The sequence below is a fragment of the Musca autumnalis genome, unplaced genomic scaffold, assembly GCF_047663935.1.
Source record: "Musca autumnalis isolate F117 unplaced genomic scaffold, ASM4766393v1 scaffold_5, whole genome shotgun sequence".
NCBI lineage: Eukaryota > Metazoa > Arthropoda > Insecta > Diptera > Muscidae > Musca > Musca autumnalis.
In genome coordinates this window covers 41,156,390-41,179,277 of record NW_027412088.1, presented here as the reverse complement: position 1 = coordinate 41,179,277, position 22,888 = coordinate 41,156,390, and the positions used below count along the sequence as shown (strand labels likewise).

The 22,888-nt window shown below is 30.4% G+C and overlaps 1 protein-coding gene across 50 annotated transcripts in view; it reads left to right on the top strand.

The window, feature by feature from the left end:
- Positions 1-22,888, top strand: part of Zasp52 (Z band alternatively spliced PDZ-motif protein 52) — a 452,865-nt gene that overhangs the window by 373,822 nt on the left and 56,155 nt on the right. For all 50 annotated transcript variants that reach the window (XM_073989412.1, XM_073989435.1, XM_073989425.1 and 47 more), the window contains exons 8-9: positions 4,398-4,592; positions 20,724-20,820. In XM_073989412.1, coding sequence (XP_073845513.1) covers positions 4,398-4,592; positions 20,724-20,820 — 292 coding nt within the window. The remainder of the gene's footprint in view (positions 1-4,397; positions 4,593-20,723; positions 20,821-22,888) is intronic.

Sequence of the window (22,888 nt, the reverse complement as noted above, 5' to 3'; positions counted from 1 at the left end):
GAAAATGTTCGGAAAATTTGTACGTACGATAACTCTCGAAAGGAGTAACCGATTTGGTCCGTACTTTGCTAACCGTGAAATGTCCACCAGACTTAGAAGAGGTTCCAATATAGACTCAATGGGTCCACTCCTTCGGGTACCTCCCACACAAAATTTGGGATAAGTTCAGTTTAGCACCAGCTCTCGAATCGTTTTGATTTTTGTTTTAGCAACTTGTATTCACTGCTCCCCATACGACGGTACAAGTTCCATCAGGGGCAAGTCCACACTTCCTGAGAATATAGCCTGAAAGTCGCAAAAACCCCCATGACACCGTGTGAGGTGGTTGGAACGCAAGATAACTCTTGAACGGATCTGCCGATTCGGTCCAAAATTTGGCCTTAGTAATATTTTGTCCAAACATTGTTTAAGTTCGAAGATAAGCCATATCGGTCTACTCCTTCAAGTACCTCCCCCACAAAAGTTCAAAAATGTTCGGAAAATTTGTTCGTACGGTAACTCTTGATGGGAGTGGCCGAACTGGTCCATACTTCACACATCCTAAAATATCTACCAGATATAGATCAGGTTAAAATATGGACTATATTTGTCCACTCATCCGGTACCTCCCACACAAAATTTCGGATAAGTTCACTTTAAGACCTGCTATCGAATCACTTTGATTTTTGTTGAAGCAACTTGCATTCGCTGCCTCATTTACGAGGGTAAACGTTTTTTCAGGGGCAAGTCCATACTTCTTGAGCAAGCAGCCAGAAGGGTGTAAAAATCCCCTGTGGCATCATTTGTAGTGGCTGGAGACACATTTCCTTAATGATCAATCCATTCCTTTAAGTATCTCCTCCGCAAAACTTTTGATCTTTAATCCTAATCAACATTTTTGTCGGTTCATACGCCCAACATTTTTAAAACCACCTAAATACATACGTTTTTTGGGGAAAAATTATTTCAATATTCACAGGCTGAGGGTATATCTCTGTCAGCAAAGCCGACTGAAACTTTTTTACTTGTTTTATTTTTATTTTAACACTTCAATATTTGGTGGATTATTCGGCTCAGATACCCAGTCATATAATTCTCGAGCTGTAGTTATTTGATCATCAATTTAGTTAGTTCTTTGTCCGGCTGGAACAAAACTTGGTAAACCATTTTCAAGATCTAAAAATTAAGCAGATTTTATGTTGTTTAAGATAATTTCCTTAATAAAACAACAAAATAAAAAAATAAATGTAAATAAAAGTGTTTCACACTGGTATAAAGGAAAAATTGTATTGACAAATTTAAAAAAAAAATAAAAGAATAAATAGTAATTACCAAATCGGACTTAAATTTTTTTTAATTAATCGTAGTTTAATACAAAAAAAATCGAAGAGTACACGAATTTATAAAAATTTATTTTAAATATTAAATCGCAAAAAATTGAATCCCTGCACACTGTGCAAAAATCTTTTATATTTTTATTAGAAAGCTTATAAAAACTCAAAAAATAGATTTTAGAAATTCTTTGCATGCATGGAATTTATGATGGAATTTGGACTGTCAATTCCTTTTTCAAAATTATATTGAAATCAGTCCAGATTTCGATGTAGCTCCCATATATATTCGGCGGTTTGAGGCATTCAATGCTCCACCCACGCTATGAATGTCGAACTTCTATGGAATTTGAAATGTGTGGCGGTATTTGGTCTTGGTATATGGTATCATAAAATCGGCCCCTGCCCTGCACGTCTTTGATCCTAACTGAATTTTTTGGTAAACTTGTTTCTCTGCACATATACGTTTATCTAATTTTTAGGCCCCACGCAATTTCGAGCATTCAAATGTTAGCGTGTATCCTTATATTTATTTGTACACCGTAGGTGCTGTTACCATATTTTTTGATCTGTAAGTACAAGTCTACTACGAAATATTTTCATGGATGTGCACACACATACATATGTCTATTAGGGTTATGACTTTTTGACATTTTTTCTCAAAAATGATTTCCAGTAGTGAGAACGAATGAACTTTTGCCTATTAATGTCTAAAATAACGTAAAATCCATTTTATTATTAAAAAAAATGTTCCGCACAAACCACTTTGAATTTGTTTTTTTTTCTTTGAAAAAATGCTATGAAACAAAAAAAATTCTCAAAAAATAATTTCCTGTTGCACAAATGAATGACCTTTTTTCCGAACAAACCACTTTTAATTTTTATGATATATGATATAAAGTAATATACATTCATAATATAAATGATATATATGTAATGATATGAGGCCAAAATTAGTGAGAAAAAACGGTTATGTCATTTGGTTATGTCGTGTGCCCCTATACCTTAATTTCAGATAAATACCCGCTTTTTCCAAAATTCTGAAAAAATAAAAACTTTAAAAGTTTTTTGTACGGAAGCTTTTTTGATTGTATCACTTTATTATTAAGATTTTATGTAATCTTAGGTAAGAACTTATCAAAATATCATATAGGGATAAGAGGTTGTAAAGAAAGTCATAACCCTAATGTATATACTTCTGTATAGCTATGTATATGCGTGTTTATAAATATAACATCAAATGTATCCTTAAATTGGGGTGGAGGATATTTTACCAGACTCCTAACGGATATGGCTATACAGACAGATATGAATGGTATTGTGTTATACAAAATGATGGTGATATAGTATTGGGCACCATAACACACTTTCACATACATGTCTACAATTGCATAAATTCGTTTGTCTGCGTACATTTTAGTGGTCATTTGTTGTGCTGTTTATATTTATTAAGGTTTTAATATTTAATTGGTAAAATCTCGCATAAGTATGTATAATTTTACAGAGATACATATTAAAGCATATGTATGTATATGTAAATGCATATTTTTTCGCTGTTTTGCGGATAAACTTGAACTCATAATTCACATATATACATACACACGTAAACACATGTGTAAGCATTTATGTGTGATTCACGATTCAATCCGTTGCCATAATACAATTTCAATACTCATTATGATTAATAAAGCGTAAATTAATTGCTAGTGAGTTATGTTTTCAATCAATACATTATTGTTATTATTATGGCGTTTTTCATATCCAGCAACTCGTTTCAACATTTTTCCATACCTTCCTTCTTAACTCGTTAGGTAGGTAGTTCGTCATAATTTCATGGAAAATTAATTTGATAAATTAACCGCAAATTGTTGAAGGCTATGTTAATAGAATTTACAATTGTCCCTTTTTGCGCAAATGTATTAAACGTATGAATAAACGAACAAGCGAACGTAACCGAACAGAATTTAAATGTGAAAATACATATGTACGTATGCATGGCGTTTAATATTGGCAATTAAAACAAAGTCAAGAGTTGTATAAAATTCAAGTGGTAACGGAAGGTTTTTCAATTGTTGACTTAATGGAAATTTATTTATTATCATTTTTACTTTCAATAAAATGCTTTGAGCAACGTGTTTTATTAATTGTGAGAAAGGGAAATGTAATTAAATGAAAAATCTTGCATTCAATTTCAACACCTGAAGGGGGCAAAAAATGTGATAATCGAGTAAATAGATGATGTTCATATAGTCCCACTCATATGGGTTTAATATTGGCATAAGTGCGTTTTGTAAACATTTTTCTCTGCAAAGAGGAAAGTGATGAAGTTAAGCCAATGGGGGAAACTCCAGACTTAGACAATCATTGGCATAAAACTTAAAATAATTGCCTTTATGACAAAGCACATTGAGTCCCTCTTAATTTTTAACTTGTCAATGCTTGTCAGTTCACATTCGAGATTTAAGGCTTTCACCATTGCGAAAGTACTGACGACATGTCTAGGCGTAAAATGTCCCTTTACGTTGTAATTACCTTTTTCGAGACCCTGTCCACCAGAGACGGTTGCGTAATTGTGGTACATCATTATTTATTCGTGTAAATGTAGTCACCTCCATTTTTGTCGGCTTAACTCCTTAACCACTACAATGTAGTGGCTTGGATAGGGTTTCGATTACAATGTATCAAACCTCCTTATATTTTTATACAAAAATATTTGAAAAATTTATTAATTTTACCAAGAATTTCAATTAAGTTATTATTTAATATTAAAATTCTATTGTCATAAATTATAATTTTTTCTACACACAATATATTAACATAACTACATATGTGTTTACATAAAAAACTATAGTAATATAACACCAATTAATTTTATCAAATTCTTTTCATTACATACATATTTCCATTTGAATTGTTGATAAAGCACCATTAACATATTTCCTTCCTATCAAATTCCATTCATTCTCTCTACTCATGTCAAAGAGTGTGTGCGTTTGTCCTTTTTATTTTATATTGACAACAACATGCACAAAAAGAGAAATTAATTGATATATTTATTTTTTGCATTTTTCCCCCTCTACCCTGAAGTGGTGTTTTCGTTCGCATCAAGGACAAGAACTTGCACGTTGAGTGCTTCAAGTGTGCCACTTGTGGCACCAGCTTGAAAAACCAAGGTTACTACAATTTCAACAACAAGTTGTACTGTGACATCCATGCTAAATTGGCTGCTATGCAAAATCCACCACCCGGCACTGATGGTTATGTTCCTGTACCAATCAAACCGTAAGTATCAGATACTTTTATGCAATATCGACGTTTCTCTATATACCATAATATAATTATACTAGCTGAACCGGTCCGCGTTGCTGTCCCGTTTTTGAGGTCCCGGTAGAAACATTTACAGCTACAACTTTTTTCTACAACGGATTTCTACTACCAACACAACAACTAATGATGTAGACCACAATACCAATGTCATGTTTACCAATGGTCAAAACAGCTGTGGGGGAGGTCACCCGAGACCACTTCTTCCCGTTATACTATGAGAATTTGCATTGAAAGCTGTTATTTCGATATTTTCAAGAACTTTGTCTGATTTCCCAATCGATTGCTTTGGAATTTTGGTCAAGTGCCATCTCAAATTATCGGAATTTTACTGTGAAAATTGTGAAGTTGACCGCAATGTCTAACTTATTGAAGCCAGTGTTTATAGCGCTTTTAAAGACACGCGTACTAACATTAAGGATATTATCTGCAATTATACATTTTTGAAAAAAAAAAATATTGTGGACCGCGATATTTCACTTCCGCGATGACCATTTAGGGTCAGGACAATAATTACCATAGCATTGCAAACAATTTTTAAACATTAGGTTGAAAAATATCTTCGGTTTCACGTTTTATTAAACAAATTTGTGTGGGAGGTACTCTGGTCAGTCCACTGACCACTATGAAAAGTAGTTAAAAACCTATTCTCAGACCTACAAATTCCATATACAAAATTTCATCAAATTCGGTCCAGCCGTTTCGGAGGAGTTCAAAGCCGAACACCGTGACAGGAGAATTTTATATATATATAGATTTGTAAAATTGTTTTTTTTTCATTCTCTGTGCAAAAAATATTTCAATTTTTTTGTGGGGGGTTGATGACTAATTTAATAAAACATTACCCTTTGAGTGTTTCATACATTGTAAGTGGTTAAAATCAATGTATTCATATCAATTATTTTTGCAGGCACTTAACACATTCGATACTGTCTGCTATAGACTCATTCTGTATTCAAACTACGTTACGAATGATGCATGGTGGGTTCAGTGTGCCCAAAAGAACATATTATCAGATTTCAAGCACTACGTGCTGTTCTTCTTGTTTGTAAATGCATTTTTTTTAATGTAGAGAAACGAATTTTGAATATGTTCCCAAGACCTAAACTACATATTTCCCTCAAACATTTCCTAAGACTCAATAGAAGACTTCTCCCTATCCATGAGTTCATCGTGATTCTACTTTAAATCAATGACATGGAACCTTTTTATTTTCGAGTCTTAAAGTGCAAAAGATATTTTTCTTGGATGAGATACTCAGGAAATATAATCCAACATTACACTGAGGAAGGTTAAACATCGTTGATAAATGAAATATTACGAAATTACTGACAATTTCATCACGGTGCCAGATATAGTAATTTAAATACTTTTGTTTTATTATTTTTACTTTCTTGGCTATTGCTATTCCATTTGGCGAATATATTCGGAGTTTGATGTCTTTGCCCTTTATTAAAAAGCTTTACTAATCTAGCAGATAACGGACACTAAATGAGTTTTTATTAAAAGTGACTAATTTAACATTTATTGGGATCAACTTCCAATATTAAATTTTTTAAATTTGTGTGTTTTTGGGTTTTTAGTAATTAAAATATTTTGATTAAAACATAAAATAAAACACTATACAAATTGACCAATATTGGTTTTGATTCCATAGTCATGTATTGTCATCTAAATCTGAAAAGTGTGCAAAGTGTCAGTTCGATTGGTCAACTGCAACAGTGTTAAAAATGAGTTACCAGATTTGAACTAAACGGACACCAAAGCAAGTTAAATAAAACACTGTAAAAAATCAAAAAAGCATCAAAAAGAAACATTATAATAATAATAATTTTTTTGGACCAACGTGGATTTTTTTAAACTACTTGGATTTTTAAGAATATTTTTTTAAACTACATGGATTTTTAAGAATATTTTAAATCAACGTGGATTTTTAAGAATATATTAAATCAACGTGGATTTTTAAGAATATTTTAAATCAACGTGGATTTTGTAAGAATATTTTAAATCAACGTGGATTTTGAAGAATATTTTAAATCAACGTGGATTTTTAAGAATATTTTAAATCAACGTGGATTTTTTAAGAATATTTTAAATCAACGTGGATTTTGAAGAATATTTTAAATCAACGTGGATTTTTAAGAATATTTTAAATCAACGTGGATTTTTTAAGAATATTTTAAATCAACGTGGATTTTTAAGAATATTTTAAATCAACGTGGATTTTGTAAGAATATTTTAAATCAACGTGGATTTTGAAGAATATTTTAAATCAACGTGGATTTTTAAGAATATTTTAAATCAACGTGGATTTTTAAGAATATTTTAAATCAACGTGGATTTTTAAGAATATATTAAATCAACGTGGATTTTTAAGAATATTTTAAATCAACGTGGATTTTTAAGAATATTTTAAATCAACGTGGATTTTGTAAGAATATTTTAAATCAACGTGGATTTTGAAGAATATTTTAAATCAACGTGGATTTTTAAGAATATTTTAAATCAACGTGGATTTTTTAAGAATATTTTAAATCAACGTGGATTTTTAAGAATATTTTAAATCAACGTGGATTTTGTAAGAATATTTTAAATCAACGTGGATTTTTAAGAATATTTTAAATCAACGTGGATTTTTAAGAATATTTTAAATCAACGTGGATTTTTTAAGAATATTTTAAATCAACGTGGATTTTTTAGAATATTTTAAATCAACGTGGATTTTTAAGAATATTTTAAATCAACGTGGATTTTTTAAGAATATTTTGCGAACATTTTTAAATTTAAACGGCCATTTATTTATTTTTTTTTTTTGAAAATAATTTTAGAATTAAATACGTGGATTCTTAATAATATTTTTTGATTAAAAAAGGGAATATTTTAGAAATAATTTTTCGATTAAAAATATGGAAATTGAAAACTGTTTTTTAATTAAACACGTGGATTGTTAATGTTGTTTTTTTAATATTTTTAAATAAAAATTTATATAAATATTTTAAATATTTTTTTAAATTAACGAAGTGTTTTAGTTGAAGACATTCAGGGCAATCATGAATAAAAATTCCGTGCGGAATTTCTTCCCTTTCCCCAATTTTATATTCCCATATTTACGTCCGAAAGGAAATATTTTCTTAAATTCAGCGAAAATATTCCATAATTAAGTGATTCTGGTAGTTTTCCTCGTTTTGAAATCCTAATTTTAAAAGAATTTCACTTTTTAAAATTATTTTCGAGCGGAAAATTCTGAGGGAAATATTTTTGATTGGCCTGATTTATTTAAAAAAAAAAAAAATAAATTAATAAAATAGAATTTTTTTTCAATTAAAAAGTGATTTTTTTAAAAATATTTTTAATTAAATTAAAATCGTGGATTTTGAAATTATTTTTTAATAAGTCGTGGATTTCACTCTTGAAAACACTTTTTTTAACAATCTAAGTTTTCTTAAAAAAGAATTTAAAAAATCCAAGATTTCTTAAAAAGCATTTTAAATAATCCAAGATTTCTTAATAAACATTTTATAAAAAATCCAATGTTTGTTAAAAATTATGTTGTTTTTAAAATCCACGATCTTAAAAATTATTTTTTTTAAAAAAAATCGACGATTTCTTGTAAAGATAATTTTTATTTAAATCCAAAATTTCTTAAAAAACATTTTTCTTAAAAAATCCACGATTTCTTAAAAATCATTATTTTTTTAAAACACGATTTCTTAAAAATCATTTTTATAAAAAAAAAATTTTAAAAATCCACAATTTCTTATAAAAATACCAAATATCTGTTTATAAAAACATTTTTTTAAAAAATCCAAATTTCTTTTTATAAAAACATTTTTTTAAAAAATCCAAATTTCTTTTTATAAAAACATTTTTTTTTTAAATCCAAATTTCTTTTTATAAAAACATTTTTTTTTAAATCCACGATTTCTTAATTTTTTCAATAAACCACGATTTCCTATTTTTTTAAAATCCACGATTTCTTAAAATTTTTTTAAAATCCCCGATTTCCTAATTTTTTTTTTAAATCTACGATTTCTCATTTTTTTTTAAACTACGATTTCTTAACTTTTTTAACCACGATTTCTTAAAAAAATATTTTTTTAAATCTACGATTTCCTAACTTTTTTAAACACGATTTCTTAAGAAAATATTTTTTAAATCCACGATTTCTTAAAAACATTTTTATAAATTCAACGATTTCTTAAAATCTTTTTTTTTTTAAATACACAATTCATAAAAAATACCTTTTAAAAATCCATGATTTCTTAAAAAAAGTCCACGATTTCCTATTTCTTTAAAATCCACGATTTCTTAAAATATTTTTAAAATCCACGAATTCTTAAAATTTTCTTAAAATCCACGATTTCCTAATTTTTTTTTAAATCTACGATTTCTCATTTTTTTTAAATCTACGATTTCTTAACTTTTTTAACCACGATTTCTTAAAAAAATATTTTTCTAAATCTACGATTTCCTACCTTTTTTTAAACACCATTTCTTAAGAAAATATTTTTTTAATCCACGATTTCTTAAAAACATTTTTATAAATTCAACGATTTCTTAAAATCTTTTTTTTTAAATACACAATTCATAAAAAATACCTTTTGAAAATCCATGATTTCTTAAAAAAAGTCCACGATTTCTTAAGAAACAGTTTTGAAAAAACACGATATAAAAAAACAAAACATTTTTGAAAAAACGCGATATAAAAAAAACTTTTTTAAAAATCCACGATTTAAGAAAAAACTGTTTTAAAACCCCACGATTTTTAAAAAACACTTTTTAAAAATCTTCGATGTCTTAAAAACATTCCTAGAAATCCAGTATTTCTAAAATTTATAAAAATAAAAATTTAAAAATCCACGATTTCTTAAAAAAATTTTCGAAATCCACGATTTCTTAAAAAGCAGTTCTTTGTTAAATCCACGATTTCTTAAAAAGAAGTTCTTTGTTAAATCCACGATTTCTTAAAAATCAGTTCTTCGTTGAATCCACGATTTCTTAAAAAAAACATTTTTTAAATCCAAGTTTTCTTAAAAACATTCTTTCAAAAATCCACGATTTCTTAAAATATTTTTTTTTAAATCCACTATTTCTTAAAAATCGTTTTCCGAAAATTCACGATTTCTTATATATCGTTTGACTCCTTCGGAAATATTTTCGTCGATTCGCCGAGAATATTCCATAATTAAGTGATTTTTGTAGTTTTGAACGTTTTAAATACATACAGATTTTAAAAATTTCCGTGAGGAAAATATTATTGATTGCCCTGATTGATTTTTTAATTTTTTTAAATTGATTTTTTAAAATATTTTTTAATTAAATTATTTTTTAATAAATCGTGGATTTTTAAATAATTTTTTATTACATAGTGGATTTTTAAATAATTTTTTATTAAATCATGGGTTTCTAAATAATTTTGTATTAAATCGTGGATTTTTAAATAATTGTTTATTAAATCGTAGATTTTTAAATAATTTTTTATTAAATCGTGGATTTTTAAATAATTTTTTATTAAATTGTGGATTTTTCTCTAAAAAATATTTTTTGTAAATCCACGATTTCTTAGAAAAAGATTTTTTAAAAAAGTCCACGATTTCTTAGAAAAGCATTTAAAAAAAAAACACTATTTCTTAAAAAAACTTTTTTAAAAAATCCAGGATTTCTTAAAAAAACTTTTTTAAAAAATCCATGATTTCTTTAAAAAACTTTTTTAAAAAATCCACGATTTCTTAAAAAAACTTTTTTAAAAAATCCACGATTTCTTAAAAAAATTTTTAAAAATTCCTCGTTTTCTTAAAAAATTGTTTTAAAAAATTTTCGATTTCTTAAAAAAAACTTTTTTAAAAAATAGAGGATTTCTTAAAAAAAATCTCGATTTCTTAAATTTTCTTTTTTTAAATCCACGATTTCTTAAATGTTTTTTTTAAAAATCCACGATTTCTTAAATGTTTTTTTTAAAAATCCACGATTTCTTAAAGAAAGTTTTTTAAAAAATCCACGATTCCTTAAAAAACTTTTTTAAAAAATCCACGATTCCTTAAAAAACTTTTTTAAAAAATCCACGATTCCTTAAAAAACTTTTTTAAAAAATCCACGATTTCTTAAATGTTTTTTTTTTTTAAATCCACGATTTCTTAAAGAAAGTTTTTTAAAAAATCCACGATTCCTTAAAAAACTTTTTTAAAAAATCCACGATTTCTTAAAAAACTCTTTTAAAAAATCCACGATTTCTTAAATTTCTTTTAAAAATCCACGATTTCTTAAATTTCTTTTAAAAATCCACGATTTCTTAAAAAAAATTTTTTTAAAAAAATCCACGATTTCTTAAAAAAACTTTTTTAAAAAATCCACGATTTCTTAAAAAAAACTTTTCTAAAAATCCAAGATTTCTTAAAAAAAACTTTTTTAAAAAATCCACTATTTCTTAAAAAAAAAACTTTTTTTAAAAAATTCAAGATTTCTTAAAAAACTTTTTTAAAAAAATCCAAGATTTCTTAAAAACATTTTTTAAATCCACGATTTCTTAAAAATCATTTTTTAAAAATCAACGATTTCTTAAAAGAATAGTTTTTTTTAAACCCACGATTTCTTAAAAATCAACGATTTCTTTAAATAATAGTTTTTTTTATTCTTAAAAAACATATGTTTAGAAATCCATGATTTCTTAATAAAAAAATTTTAAAAATCCACAATTTATTAAAAACATTTTTTAAAATCAACGATTTTTTAAAAATTCACGATTCTTGAAAAATATTTTTTAAAAATCCACGATTTCTTATATATCGCCGAGAATATTCCATAATTAAGTGATTTTTGTAGTTTTGAACGTTTTAAATACATACAGATTTTAAAAATTTCCGTGAGGAAAATATTATTGATTGCCCTGATTGATTTTTTAAAATATTTTTTAATTAAATTATTTTTTAATAAATCGTGGATTTTTAAATAATTTTTTATTACATAGTGGATTTTTAAATAATTTTTTATTAAATCGTGGGTTTCTAAATAATTTTGTATTAAATCGTGGATTTTTAAATAATTGTTTATTAAATCGTAGATTTTTAAATAATTTTTTATTAAATCGTGGATTTTAAAATAATTTTTTATTAAATTGTGGATTTTTCTCTAAAAAATATTTTTTGTAAATCCACGATTTCTTAGAAAAAGATTTTTTAAAAAAAGTCCACGATTTCTTAGAAAAGCATTTAAAAAAAAACACTATTTCTTAAAAAAACTTTTTTAAAAAAATCCAGGATTTCTTAAAAAAACTTTTTTAAAAAATCCACGATTTCTTAAAAAAACTTTTTTAAAAAATCCACGATTTCTTAAAAAAATTTTTAAAAATTCCTCGTTTTCTTAAAAAATTGTTTTAAAAAATTTTCGATTTCTTAAAAAAAACTTTTTTAAAAAATAGAGGATTTCTTAAAAAAACTTTTTTAAAAAATAGAGGATTTCTTAAAAAAAATCTCGATTTCTTAAATTTTCTTTTTTTAAATCCACGATTTCTTAAATGTTTTTTTTTTAAATCCACGATTTCTTAAAGAAAGTTTTTTTAAAAAATCCACGATTCCTTAAAAAACTTTTTTAAAAAATCCACGATTCCTTAAAAAACTTTTTTAAAAAATCCACGATTCCTTAAAAAACTTTTTTAAAAAATCCACGATTTCTTAAATGTTTTTTTTTTAAAAATCCACGATTTCTTAAAGAAAGTTTTTTAAAAAATCCACGATTCCTTAAAAAACTTTTTAAAAAAATCCACGATTTCTTAAAAAACTCTTTTAAAAAATCCACGATTTCTTAAATTTCTTTTAAAAATCCACGATTTCTTAAATTTCTTTTAAAAATCCACGATTTCTTAAAAAAATTTTTTTTAAAAAAATCCACGATTTCTTAAAAAAACTTTTTTAAAAAATCCACGATTTCTTAAAAAAAACTTTTCTAAAATCCAAGATTTCTTAAAAAAAAACTTTTTTAAAAAATCCACTATTTCTTAAAAAAAAACTTTTTTAAAAAATTCAAGATTTCTTAAAAAACTTTTTTAAAAAAATCCAAGATTTCTTAAAAACATTTTTTAAATCCACGATTTCTTAAAAATCATTTTTTAAAAATCAACGATTTCTTAAAAGAATAGTTTTTTTTAAACCCACGATTTCTTAAAAATCAACGATTCTTTAAATAATAGTTTTTTTATTCTTAAAAAACATATTTTTAGAAATCCATGATTTCTTAATAAAAAAATTTTAAAAATCCACAATTTATTAAAAACATTTTTTAAAATCAACGATTTTTTAAAAATTCACGATTCTTGAAAAATATTTTTTAAAAATCCACGATTTCTTATATATCGCTTGACTACTTTCAAATTTTTCAAACGTGTGGAGTTTAAGGACATATCTCGTTTTTGGAAAGTTTTGTCAGCCGGTTGTTCTCGCGGCCCCTATAACGACCGTACAATTTTTCGCGACAGTGCATACTTGTTGTGATATTGGTCCAGCAACTTTAAAAACCCTGCTGGCACCAAATAAAATTACTGAGTAGCACGATAACTTTGGAATTTAATATCCGATTAGGCCGAAAATTAACGTACATTAAAATCCAAAAAGGTCTATATTCGAGAATGTGGACAATGTCGGTCCAATCCTTCAGGTACCTCATTATAATTATTTGCTAAGGGAATTCAATATTTCCTCATATATTTCCCCGAAATATCTCAATTTATATGGGCACTCCTTCATAAAATTCTCGCACTAAAGTCTTTGCTAGAATGCTATAATTGTATCACCATGACAAGAAAGCCCGCTCCAGCATTCCTTGTTGGGAGAAAAGGATAAGTCTGCGTGTGGTACCACCTATGGGTGTTCAGTTGGAATGAAAGGCAAACCAAGATAATATCAGACCATCCTTTGGTATATGTATATAATTCCCTACTTCACTTGTTCATCATAGGTGTTAAGAGGGATGTCACTGAGTTAAAAATTTAAATCTCCCTTATCCATTACGGTGGGAAATATCTTCATATTGCTATTTTTGTTTATGACACTCAGAACAAAATTCTTATCTAGATTTTTTCCATTATTTTCATTTGGTTTGCAAAAAATATAAATATTGAAACAAAAATTTAGCCTTCTGAATTTATAATATAAATAAATATAAAGATATAAATAAATGTATAAATGCCTATTCGACTCTAAAGCTTTCGCATAGATCATTAATTCTTTTTGAATATTATGGTATTTGAGTGTTCGTTTTTTTGCGCTTCACTGATACTTTGTAAACACATTTGGTTTATTTTTATTTGTATTTTGTTTTATTTAATTTTTTTTACCAATTGCCATTTACCCTTCAACAATAAACCAGCACCCCAACCAAACAGTCAAACATAAATACATGGATAGTTAGTTGGTGGGGCTGCTGTTATTTTACATACACACAGACACATACGTATAACAATGATTATCCATCCGTATAATTTGGCGTACGTTTTTGTCAATATTTTTGCGATGCAATGCTATGCAATGGCATAAACCAATATGCTTTATGGCTGACATATTGGCAAGCGTATTGACCACATCAACATTGCGCTAACTATAGATTTTTTGTATAAATACGTGTATTTGTAGATGTGTGTATTTAAATATACCATTCTGTTTTTTTTGCAACTAAAGTAAATAGTCAAAACGGAAATGCTTACGTTTCGCAGGCACAAATACAAACACGCACACATTTAAAACACATCCTCTTGTTGTATTCCAACTGTTTTGTTGTTGACTAGTCATGGCATATCCGCATTTATTCGTTTGATGTTTAAATGGTGTTACTGTTGTGTTCTAGGTGTATGCAGGAAGTGATGTTGTTATCACTCACACACACTCGTGCACATACATACATTGTAGATTTGATATTGCTGTTTTGGGCAACATTTAATTTAATTTTGTCATACTTTTCATATGAAAATTAAATTGTTGTTGATCCCTTCGTCAGCGATTTAAGTGTGCAATGTGATTATCTACGACATCAACATCATCATCATCATTATCGTCATTGGTAACAATGTTATGTTGTGGCGGCACCCCAACCAAATTGGCCAATAACAAATGCTTGACTATTCTCGACTGTATAAATTTCAAATGACCCCTGCCCATTAACACATCGTGGTTGAGTGAGCAGTGGATTTTTTGGCCTTATAGCAGCGGTCGGTTTCAATTTTAGTAATCATTTGTCAAAATTTTCCAAATGCATTTTAATTTCATTTATTTGACAGTTAGAATACGTCAGCATATTCTGTTCTGCTAAATGAGATTTATTGTGGCATTTCCAGTAATTAATAGTAAATATTCAAATGGCATTTAGTTGGCAAAGTTAATTGGCCATTTTAAATGGCACAAGTCAGAAGAATATGCAATCAATTTTATGACACTACTAAAAGCTCATGAGTGTGGGCATTTTCAATTGGGAAATATGAACATTTGTTTACTTAAAATTTGATTTGAAACTTTTAAATGTTCGGTTGGTCCCATTTAGTTCATGTTTTAAGGATCTTTGTCTTTGTTACATAGAATGTCCGATTGGGATCATTCAAAATATTAATTTTTTATTAAAAATTAAAAAAAAAATTATATAAATTAATTATTTTTTATTAAAAATGTTAAGAAATTAATTTTTAATTAAAAAGTAAAAAATAAAAAAATAATATTTATTATAATTGTTTATTGTTTATTTTTAATTTTTAATACATTTTTTTTAATTTTTAATAAAAAAATATTTATTTTTAAATTTTTAATTAAAAATTTATTTTTAAATGAAATTATTTTTTTTTTAATTTTGACAAATGTTTATAGTGAAAGAAAGGGTGCTTCTATAGAACTGTTCTAAAAGAAAGGGTGCTTCTATAGACCCTTTCTGAAAGAAATGGTGCTTCTTTAGACCCTTTCTGAAAGAAATGGTGCTTCTTTAGACCCTTTCTGAAAGAAATGGTGCTTCTATAGACCCTTTCTGAAAGAAATGGTGCTTCTATAGACCCTTTCTGAAAGAAATGGTGCTTCTATAGACCCTTTCTGAAAGAAATGGTGCTTCTATAGACCCTTTCTGATAGAAAGGGTCTATAGACCCTTTCTGAAAAAGGGTGTTTCTATAGACCCTTTCAGAAAAAGAGGGTGCTCCTATAGACCCTTTCTGAAAAAGGGGTGTTCCTATAGACCCTTTCTGAAAGAAAGCGTGCTCCTATAGACCCTTTCTGAACGAAAGGGTGCTCCTTTAGACCCTTTCTGAACGAAAGGGTGCTCCTTTAGACCCTTTCTGAACGAAAGGGTGCTCTTTTAGACCCTTTCTGAACGAAAGGGTGCTCCTTTAGACCCTTTCTGAACGAAAGGGTGCTCCTTTAGACCCTTTCTGAACGAAAGGGTGCTCCTTTAGACCCTTTCTGAACGAAAGGGTGCTCCTTTAGACCCTTTCTGAACGAAAGGGTGCTCTTTTAGACCCTTTCTGAACGAAAGGGTGCTCCTTTAGACCCTTTCTGAACGAAAGGGTGCTCCTTTAGACCCTTTCTGAACGAAAGGGTGCTCTTTTAGACCCTTTCTGAACGAAAGGGTGCTCCTTTAGACCCTTTCTGAACGAAAGGGTGCTCCTTTAGACCCTTTCTGAACGAAAGGGTGCTCCTTTAGACCCTTTCTGAACGAAAGGGTGCTGCTTTAGACCCTTTCTGAACGAAAGGGTGCTCCTTTAGACCCTTTCTGAACGAAAGGGTGCTCCTTTAGACCCTTTCTGAACGAAAGGGTGCTCCTTTAGACCCTTTCTGAACGAAAGGGTGCTGCTTTAGACCCTTTCTGAACGAAAGGGTGCTCCTTTAGACCCTTTCTGAACGAAAGGGTGCTCCTTTAGACCCTTTCTGAACGAAAGGGTGCTCCTTTAGACCCTTTCTGAACGAAAGGGTGCTCCTTTAGACCCTTTATGAACGAAAGGGTGCTCCTTTAGACCCTTTCTGAACGAAAGGGTGCTCCTTTAGACCCTTTCTGAACGAAAGGGTGCTCCTTTAGACCCTTTCTGAACGAAAGGGTGCTCCTTTAGACCCTTTCTGAACGAAAGGGTGCTCCTTTAGACCCTTTCTGAACGAAAGGGTGCTCCTTTAGACCCTTTCTGAACGAAAGGGTGCTCCTTTAGACCCTTTCTGAACGAAAGGGTGCTCCTTTAGACCCTTTCTGAACGAAAGGGTGCTCCTTTAGACCCTTTCTGAACGAAAGGGTGCTCCTTTAGACCTTTTCTGAAAAACGGGTGCTTTTATAGACCCTTTCTGAAGGAAAAGTTGCTTCTATAGACCCTTTCTTTCTTTCTTTCTTTCTTTCTTTCTAAAAAAAGGGTGCTTCTATGGACCCTTTCTGTTAGAAAGGGTGCTTCTATGGACCCTTTCTGTTAGAAAGGGTGCTTCTATGGACCCTTTCTGTTAGAAAGGGTGCTCCTATAGACCCTTTCTGTTAGAAAGAGTGCTTCTATATAGAAAGGATGCTTTTGTAGACCCTTTCAGAAAGAAAGGGTGCTTCTATAGACCCTTTCTGATAGAAAGGGTGCTTCTATAGATCCTTTCTGATAGAAAGGTGGCTTCTATAGACTTTTCTGAAAGAAAGGGTGCTTATATAGATCCTTTCTGAAAGAAAGGGTGCTTATATAGATCCTTTCTGAAAGAAAGGGTGCTTATATAGATCCTTTCTGAAAGAAAGGGTGCTTATATAGATCCTTTCTGAAAGAAAGGGTGCTTATATAGATCCTTTCTGAAAAAAGGGTGCTTATATAGATCCTTTCTGAAAAAAGGGTGCTTATATAGATCCTTTCTGAAAGAAAGGGTGCTTCTATAGACCCATTATGAAGGAAAGAGTGCTTCTATAGAACCTTTCCGAAAGAAAGGGAGCTTCTATAGAACCTTTCCGAAAGAAGGGGAGCTTCTATAGAAACTTTCTGACAGAAAGCGTGCTTCTATAGAAACTTTCTGACAGAAAGCGTGCTTCTATAGAAACTTTCTGACAGAAAGCGTGCTTCTATAGAAACTTTCTGACAGAAAGCGTGCTTCTATAGAAACTTTCTGACAGAAAGCGTGCTTCTATAGAAACTTTCTGACAGAAAGCGTGCTTCTATAGAAACTTTCTGACAGAAAGCGTGCTTCTATAGAAACTTTCTGACAGAAAGCGTGCTTCTATAGAAACTTTCTGACAGAAAGCGTGCTTCTATAGAAACTTTCTGACAGAAAGCGGGATTCTATTGACCATTGCTGAACGAAAGGGTGCTCGTTTAGACCCTTTCTGAAAGAAAGGGTACTCCTGTAGACCCTCTATAAAAGAAAGATTGCTTCTATAGACCCATTCGAATAGAAAGATTGCTTCTATAGACCCATTCGGATAGAAAGATTGCTTCTATAGACCCATTCGGATAGAAAGATTGCTTCTATATACCCATTCGGATAGAAAGATTGCTTCTATAGACCCATTCGGAAAGAAAGATTTGTTCTATTGACCCTTTCGGAAAGAAAGGGCGCTTCTACAGACCCTTTCGCCATAACATGACCTAGGTTTTTATGCAAAGAAATTTGGCCATGCCCACTTTTTTCAATTTAAAATTTTTATCTTTTCTACAAAAACTACTGAACCTATTTTCCTGAAATTTTCAGGGAATGTACATGGATGGCCCCCGGTTAAAGTGGGGTACAAATTTTGTTGAACTTCGGAGGGGGCGGGGTACTTCCCCTATTACCTATTTCTTTAAAAATACTATATTTAAATTAATTACAAATGTATCGGTTGGGAAATTAATTTTCGAATCAATTGTGGTTGTGTCTCCGACCTTACCTACTTTTTAGGACCCAAAGACTTGACAGCGACCACTTTTTAAAGTATGTTACATGTACAAAACTACTGACCTGATTTTACTGAAATTTTCGGTGGAAATAGGATGCATATTTTGTTGAATTTCAAAGGGGCGGGGTACTTCCCTTTGCCCTATTTGAAAAAACTGCATATCTTTTAGAAATAAAAATCAAGATTTTACCGCGCCCACTTTTTTCAATTTTTATTTCAATTTAAATTTTTAATTTAAAGTTTTTTTTCTGCAAAAACTACTGAACCGATTTTCCTAAAATTGTCAGGGAATGTACAGGGATGGCCTCGCAAACAGGTTACATATTTTATTGAATTCCAGGGGTCGAAAAAAAGTCTGTAAGAGAAAATAAAGGTTACCGAATATTACACCATCCAGACGGCATAGAGATCGTGATGTATGCGGATGATGGTACGATCTTGGCGTCGGAACCTATCCTTGATGACACATGTGATAGGTTAAATGTCTACATAGCTCACCTAGTGCAGTTCTTCCATCTGAGGAATATGAAAATATCCGCTGCTAAATCCACTGCCACACTGTTCACCACATGGACGGCTGAAATGAGGCTCCCACTGAACATATTGGTCGACCACTAATTACCCCAAAATACTGGGTGTAACGTTCGATATCATGCTTAAGTCATCCGCGCATGCCACAGCTATTTGCTTAAAGATCAGAGGTAGGAACAAGGTGCTCAAGTCGCTGGCAGGCAGCACTTGGGGAACTGATAAAGAAACCTTGTTGACCACCTACAATGCAATAGGCTGGTCTGTGGTAAGGTATGCGGCACCAGCGTTGTCTGCAAAGGTTAGCACTACGCAGTGAAAGAAGATTCAAACCTGCCAGAATGTTGCCCTGAGGACTGCAACAGGGTGCCTTCTCATGACACCAGTGGGCAGAGCTCCGAATACTCGCTCAAATTCCACTCGAGAATGAAACTCTTCTCGAATTAGAGCAAATTGAGGGGGGTTACTTGCCCCCTTCCCCGCCACCAAACAAAAACTTATCTCACCCCCTAATAAACTTGTCCAACAACAACCAAAAAAATTGCATCAAAAAAAAAAAAAAAATACCACCTCACCCCAAAATTTCACTCGCAAGCAAATCGGAGCTCTGCCAGTGGACCACCTTCATGAGGAGACGAAGATTTTACCTGTGCTTCGACACAATGTTGTCGATGAATTACCTGCTTGGGTGTTATCGCAGTGTGCATCCCGATCACGATTCAATAGACACCCAGGCACGTCAGCAGAGATCTTCATGATCTAGAAAGAGAGGTCCAACGGTATAAAAGAAAACCTCCAGACTAACGAGCCTATCAGGCAAACTTGGATAGCATTCACACTGATATGGTTGCGCAGGCAGTACAGAGATACAGTGTGAATGCCGTACTTGAGGCCACTCCCCAATCCATCGCAGCAGAATAACGCCAGCTGCCAAGGCAAACACGAGTGGTTTTAGCCCAGTTATGATCCGGACGCTGCAGAAGCCTCAATTAATATTAGGCCCTAATTGTCGCCACGATACCCAACACATGTCCAGCATATGGATTGGACCACACGATACACTTTGTGTTTGCAGCTTTGTTAAGCTGCCCAGCTAACCCCACTCAGCTGTCTCCTGATTCCTTATGGACGCAACCGGTCCAGGTTGCAGAATTCTTGAGTATGGATACAGAGGAACCATAACCTGATAACTGAAATAATACACTAACGAACATTTTTGCGTTGCTACAACAACAACAACAAAATCTATTGATAAATTTAAAATCCTCCTCCGTTTGACAATAGACCGAAGAAGTGAGGTAGAAAATAAATATTTTTGAGTTGTCAAGCATAAAGTCCATAAAAAGTTGTCATTAAAACTCATTATGAGGGGCCAGCAACGCTAACCGGGGTCTGCTAGTTAATAATAAAAATTAAAATTATATTATCAATCCCTTTAAAATGTTACTTTATATTTTTCAAATTTCAATTCTATGTTCGAAATAATGTCTTTTAGACACTGCATATACATATGTATGTTTGGATATAATCCGTTTCATGTACGTGTACAATTTGTCAAATATTTGGATATCGTATTAGGATAAAATTTCCATTGTTCTAACTTCATTTAAATGAAATAAAATAATAATTTAAAATATCTATTTTATTAATAAATACAATTATTTTTTCCGAAACTCCCACCAGAACTTCTCACTAATGTAATTTTGTTTTTTTATTTTTCCAGCAATACCAAACTGAGTGCTTCGACCATTACTTCAGCATTGAGTGCTCATGGTTTTAATGGTGTTAGCAATGGTAGCTCAACCCCAACTCCAGCACCGGTAAGTTTCATTACAATGTTCTGATGCCTCTCAATCGAGGGCGTAACAAAAAGGGGGTTTTCAATCAGCAAAAAAAAAAATACAAAATTTTATAAATGTTTAAAAGTTAAATATAAAAGAAAAACTTGATGTTGTAATATGTACTCCTCCAAAAGTAAAACGTATTGTAACTACTAACACTACCACAATCACTCCAAAAACAACAACAATCACAACCACTTTTTCTTTTTCAAAACCCATTCACTACTGCTTCTAGCTAGACCCAACACCAGTGCTCATGTTGTTACTCATCTCAAGATGTGAAATTTTCATCACAAAAATAAATTAAAAAAAACTAAAATAAAACATTTAAAAGAAAAACAACATTGTTACACGCACAGTACGTAAAGCGAACACCACCGCACATTATAGATTTTGTTTTCAAAATAAAATCTACAAACAGGCCACAACAACTACAACACAAACACTTACTTGATGCCCAAAAACAAAACGGGGGTGGTAACAAGCCAGAAAATTTAGATGTTGCCAAAAAGTATTGGTTACAAATTTAGTTTTGTAAAATGCAAATTAGCTTAACTATATATTCGAAAAAAAAAACATTTAGCAAGGAAAGAAAAGTACCTACAATAGTGATATATTACAAAACAATTTAAAAATATTTCTTTCTCAAATTTCCCCTGTGGAAATCTTGGAACGACTTAAGTTCTTTGGCCTTAAAAACCGTAGAAGTTCGCTTTTGGCTCATCCAGCCATAGTGTTTAACTTTGCTGCAAGTGTTCCTGTTTTCATAAAATTTAATTTTTTTACGTGTTTGTTCTGAAGTGTATCCCAAAAAGATACTCATTCTACCCGCCCCCTCCCCGAATTCAAAAGAGTAACTGCAAACTCAGCAAAAATGTAACACAAATAGTAACATTCGTGTGTTTACGTTGAGCTACAATGTTTTACACACAATCACCAGAAAACAAAAAAAAAAACGAAACTCATAGAAACAATAAAATAAAAAATGAATCAAAAAATCACACCCACACAGGAAAAAACACAACCTATCGAATGAAATGAACAACGATCTCGGCTGGGAAATGCAAAAAAAAAACAAAAGAATTTTCAACATAATGCAAATATAAATACATACGAACATTGCAAATACACGCAGACAGATACACTTGCAACAAAAAAATACGCAGCAGCAGCAAAATATCTATTTGCAAATACATGCATTAGGGGTATTCACTTAAAACTAAAAACTGAGATATGATATTTTTATGAAAACTTTGGAATCGATTATTTGTTGTATTAGAGACCTTTTTACACAAATATTTTCATACATTTTATAAATATATTTTCAGGGAATTTTCAAAGAATATTTAAAAGATTTTATAAAGAATATTTTTCATGCATTTTGAAGTATTGTTTGAAAGATTGTTTGAGAATCATTTATGCAAACTGCATAAATTTTTCATATGCAAAAAATAATATGTGAATATGCCAAATTTATGCATTTTACATATTTTCTTATGTAACAAAAATTTTAATAATTGGTACAAAAATATTTGTGTGTACAATTTTTCTGTTTAAACCACAGCCACGTTCAAAATACCAAAAATCGGGAGGTATCGTTCTATGGGGGCTATATGAAGGCCTCTACCTAAACCGACAAATTTAAGGAGGAAAGTTTTTAACTCCAAGGAATTTCTATGGGGTCTATATAAAGACGTGGACCTATACCGGCAAATTTCATGTGGAAAGTTTTGTACCAACAACGAAGACCTAATACAAAATTTCAGCTATTTCAGTGGGATATTCAGGCCACATATCCTAGCATATGGTTTTACATATGCTCATTTTATGCGAATCGATCATTTGCATAGAAATCCGCTATCTAACGATAAGTTATTTCCCTTACAGCACCTGTCTATAAGGAGGCTATACCAAAACGTAGGCCTATATAGGTGAATATTTGCAAGTAGGTATTTAATTCACTCAGTACTCGAAGTGTAAAACTACATGCGAATCGATTGGAAAATTTGGCTACATTAAAATGCGGGCAATACCTTTATATTGGACC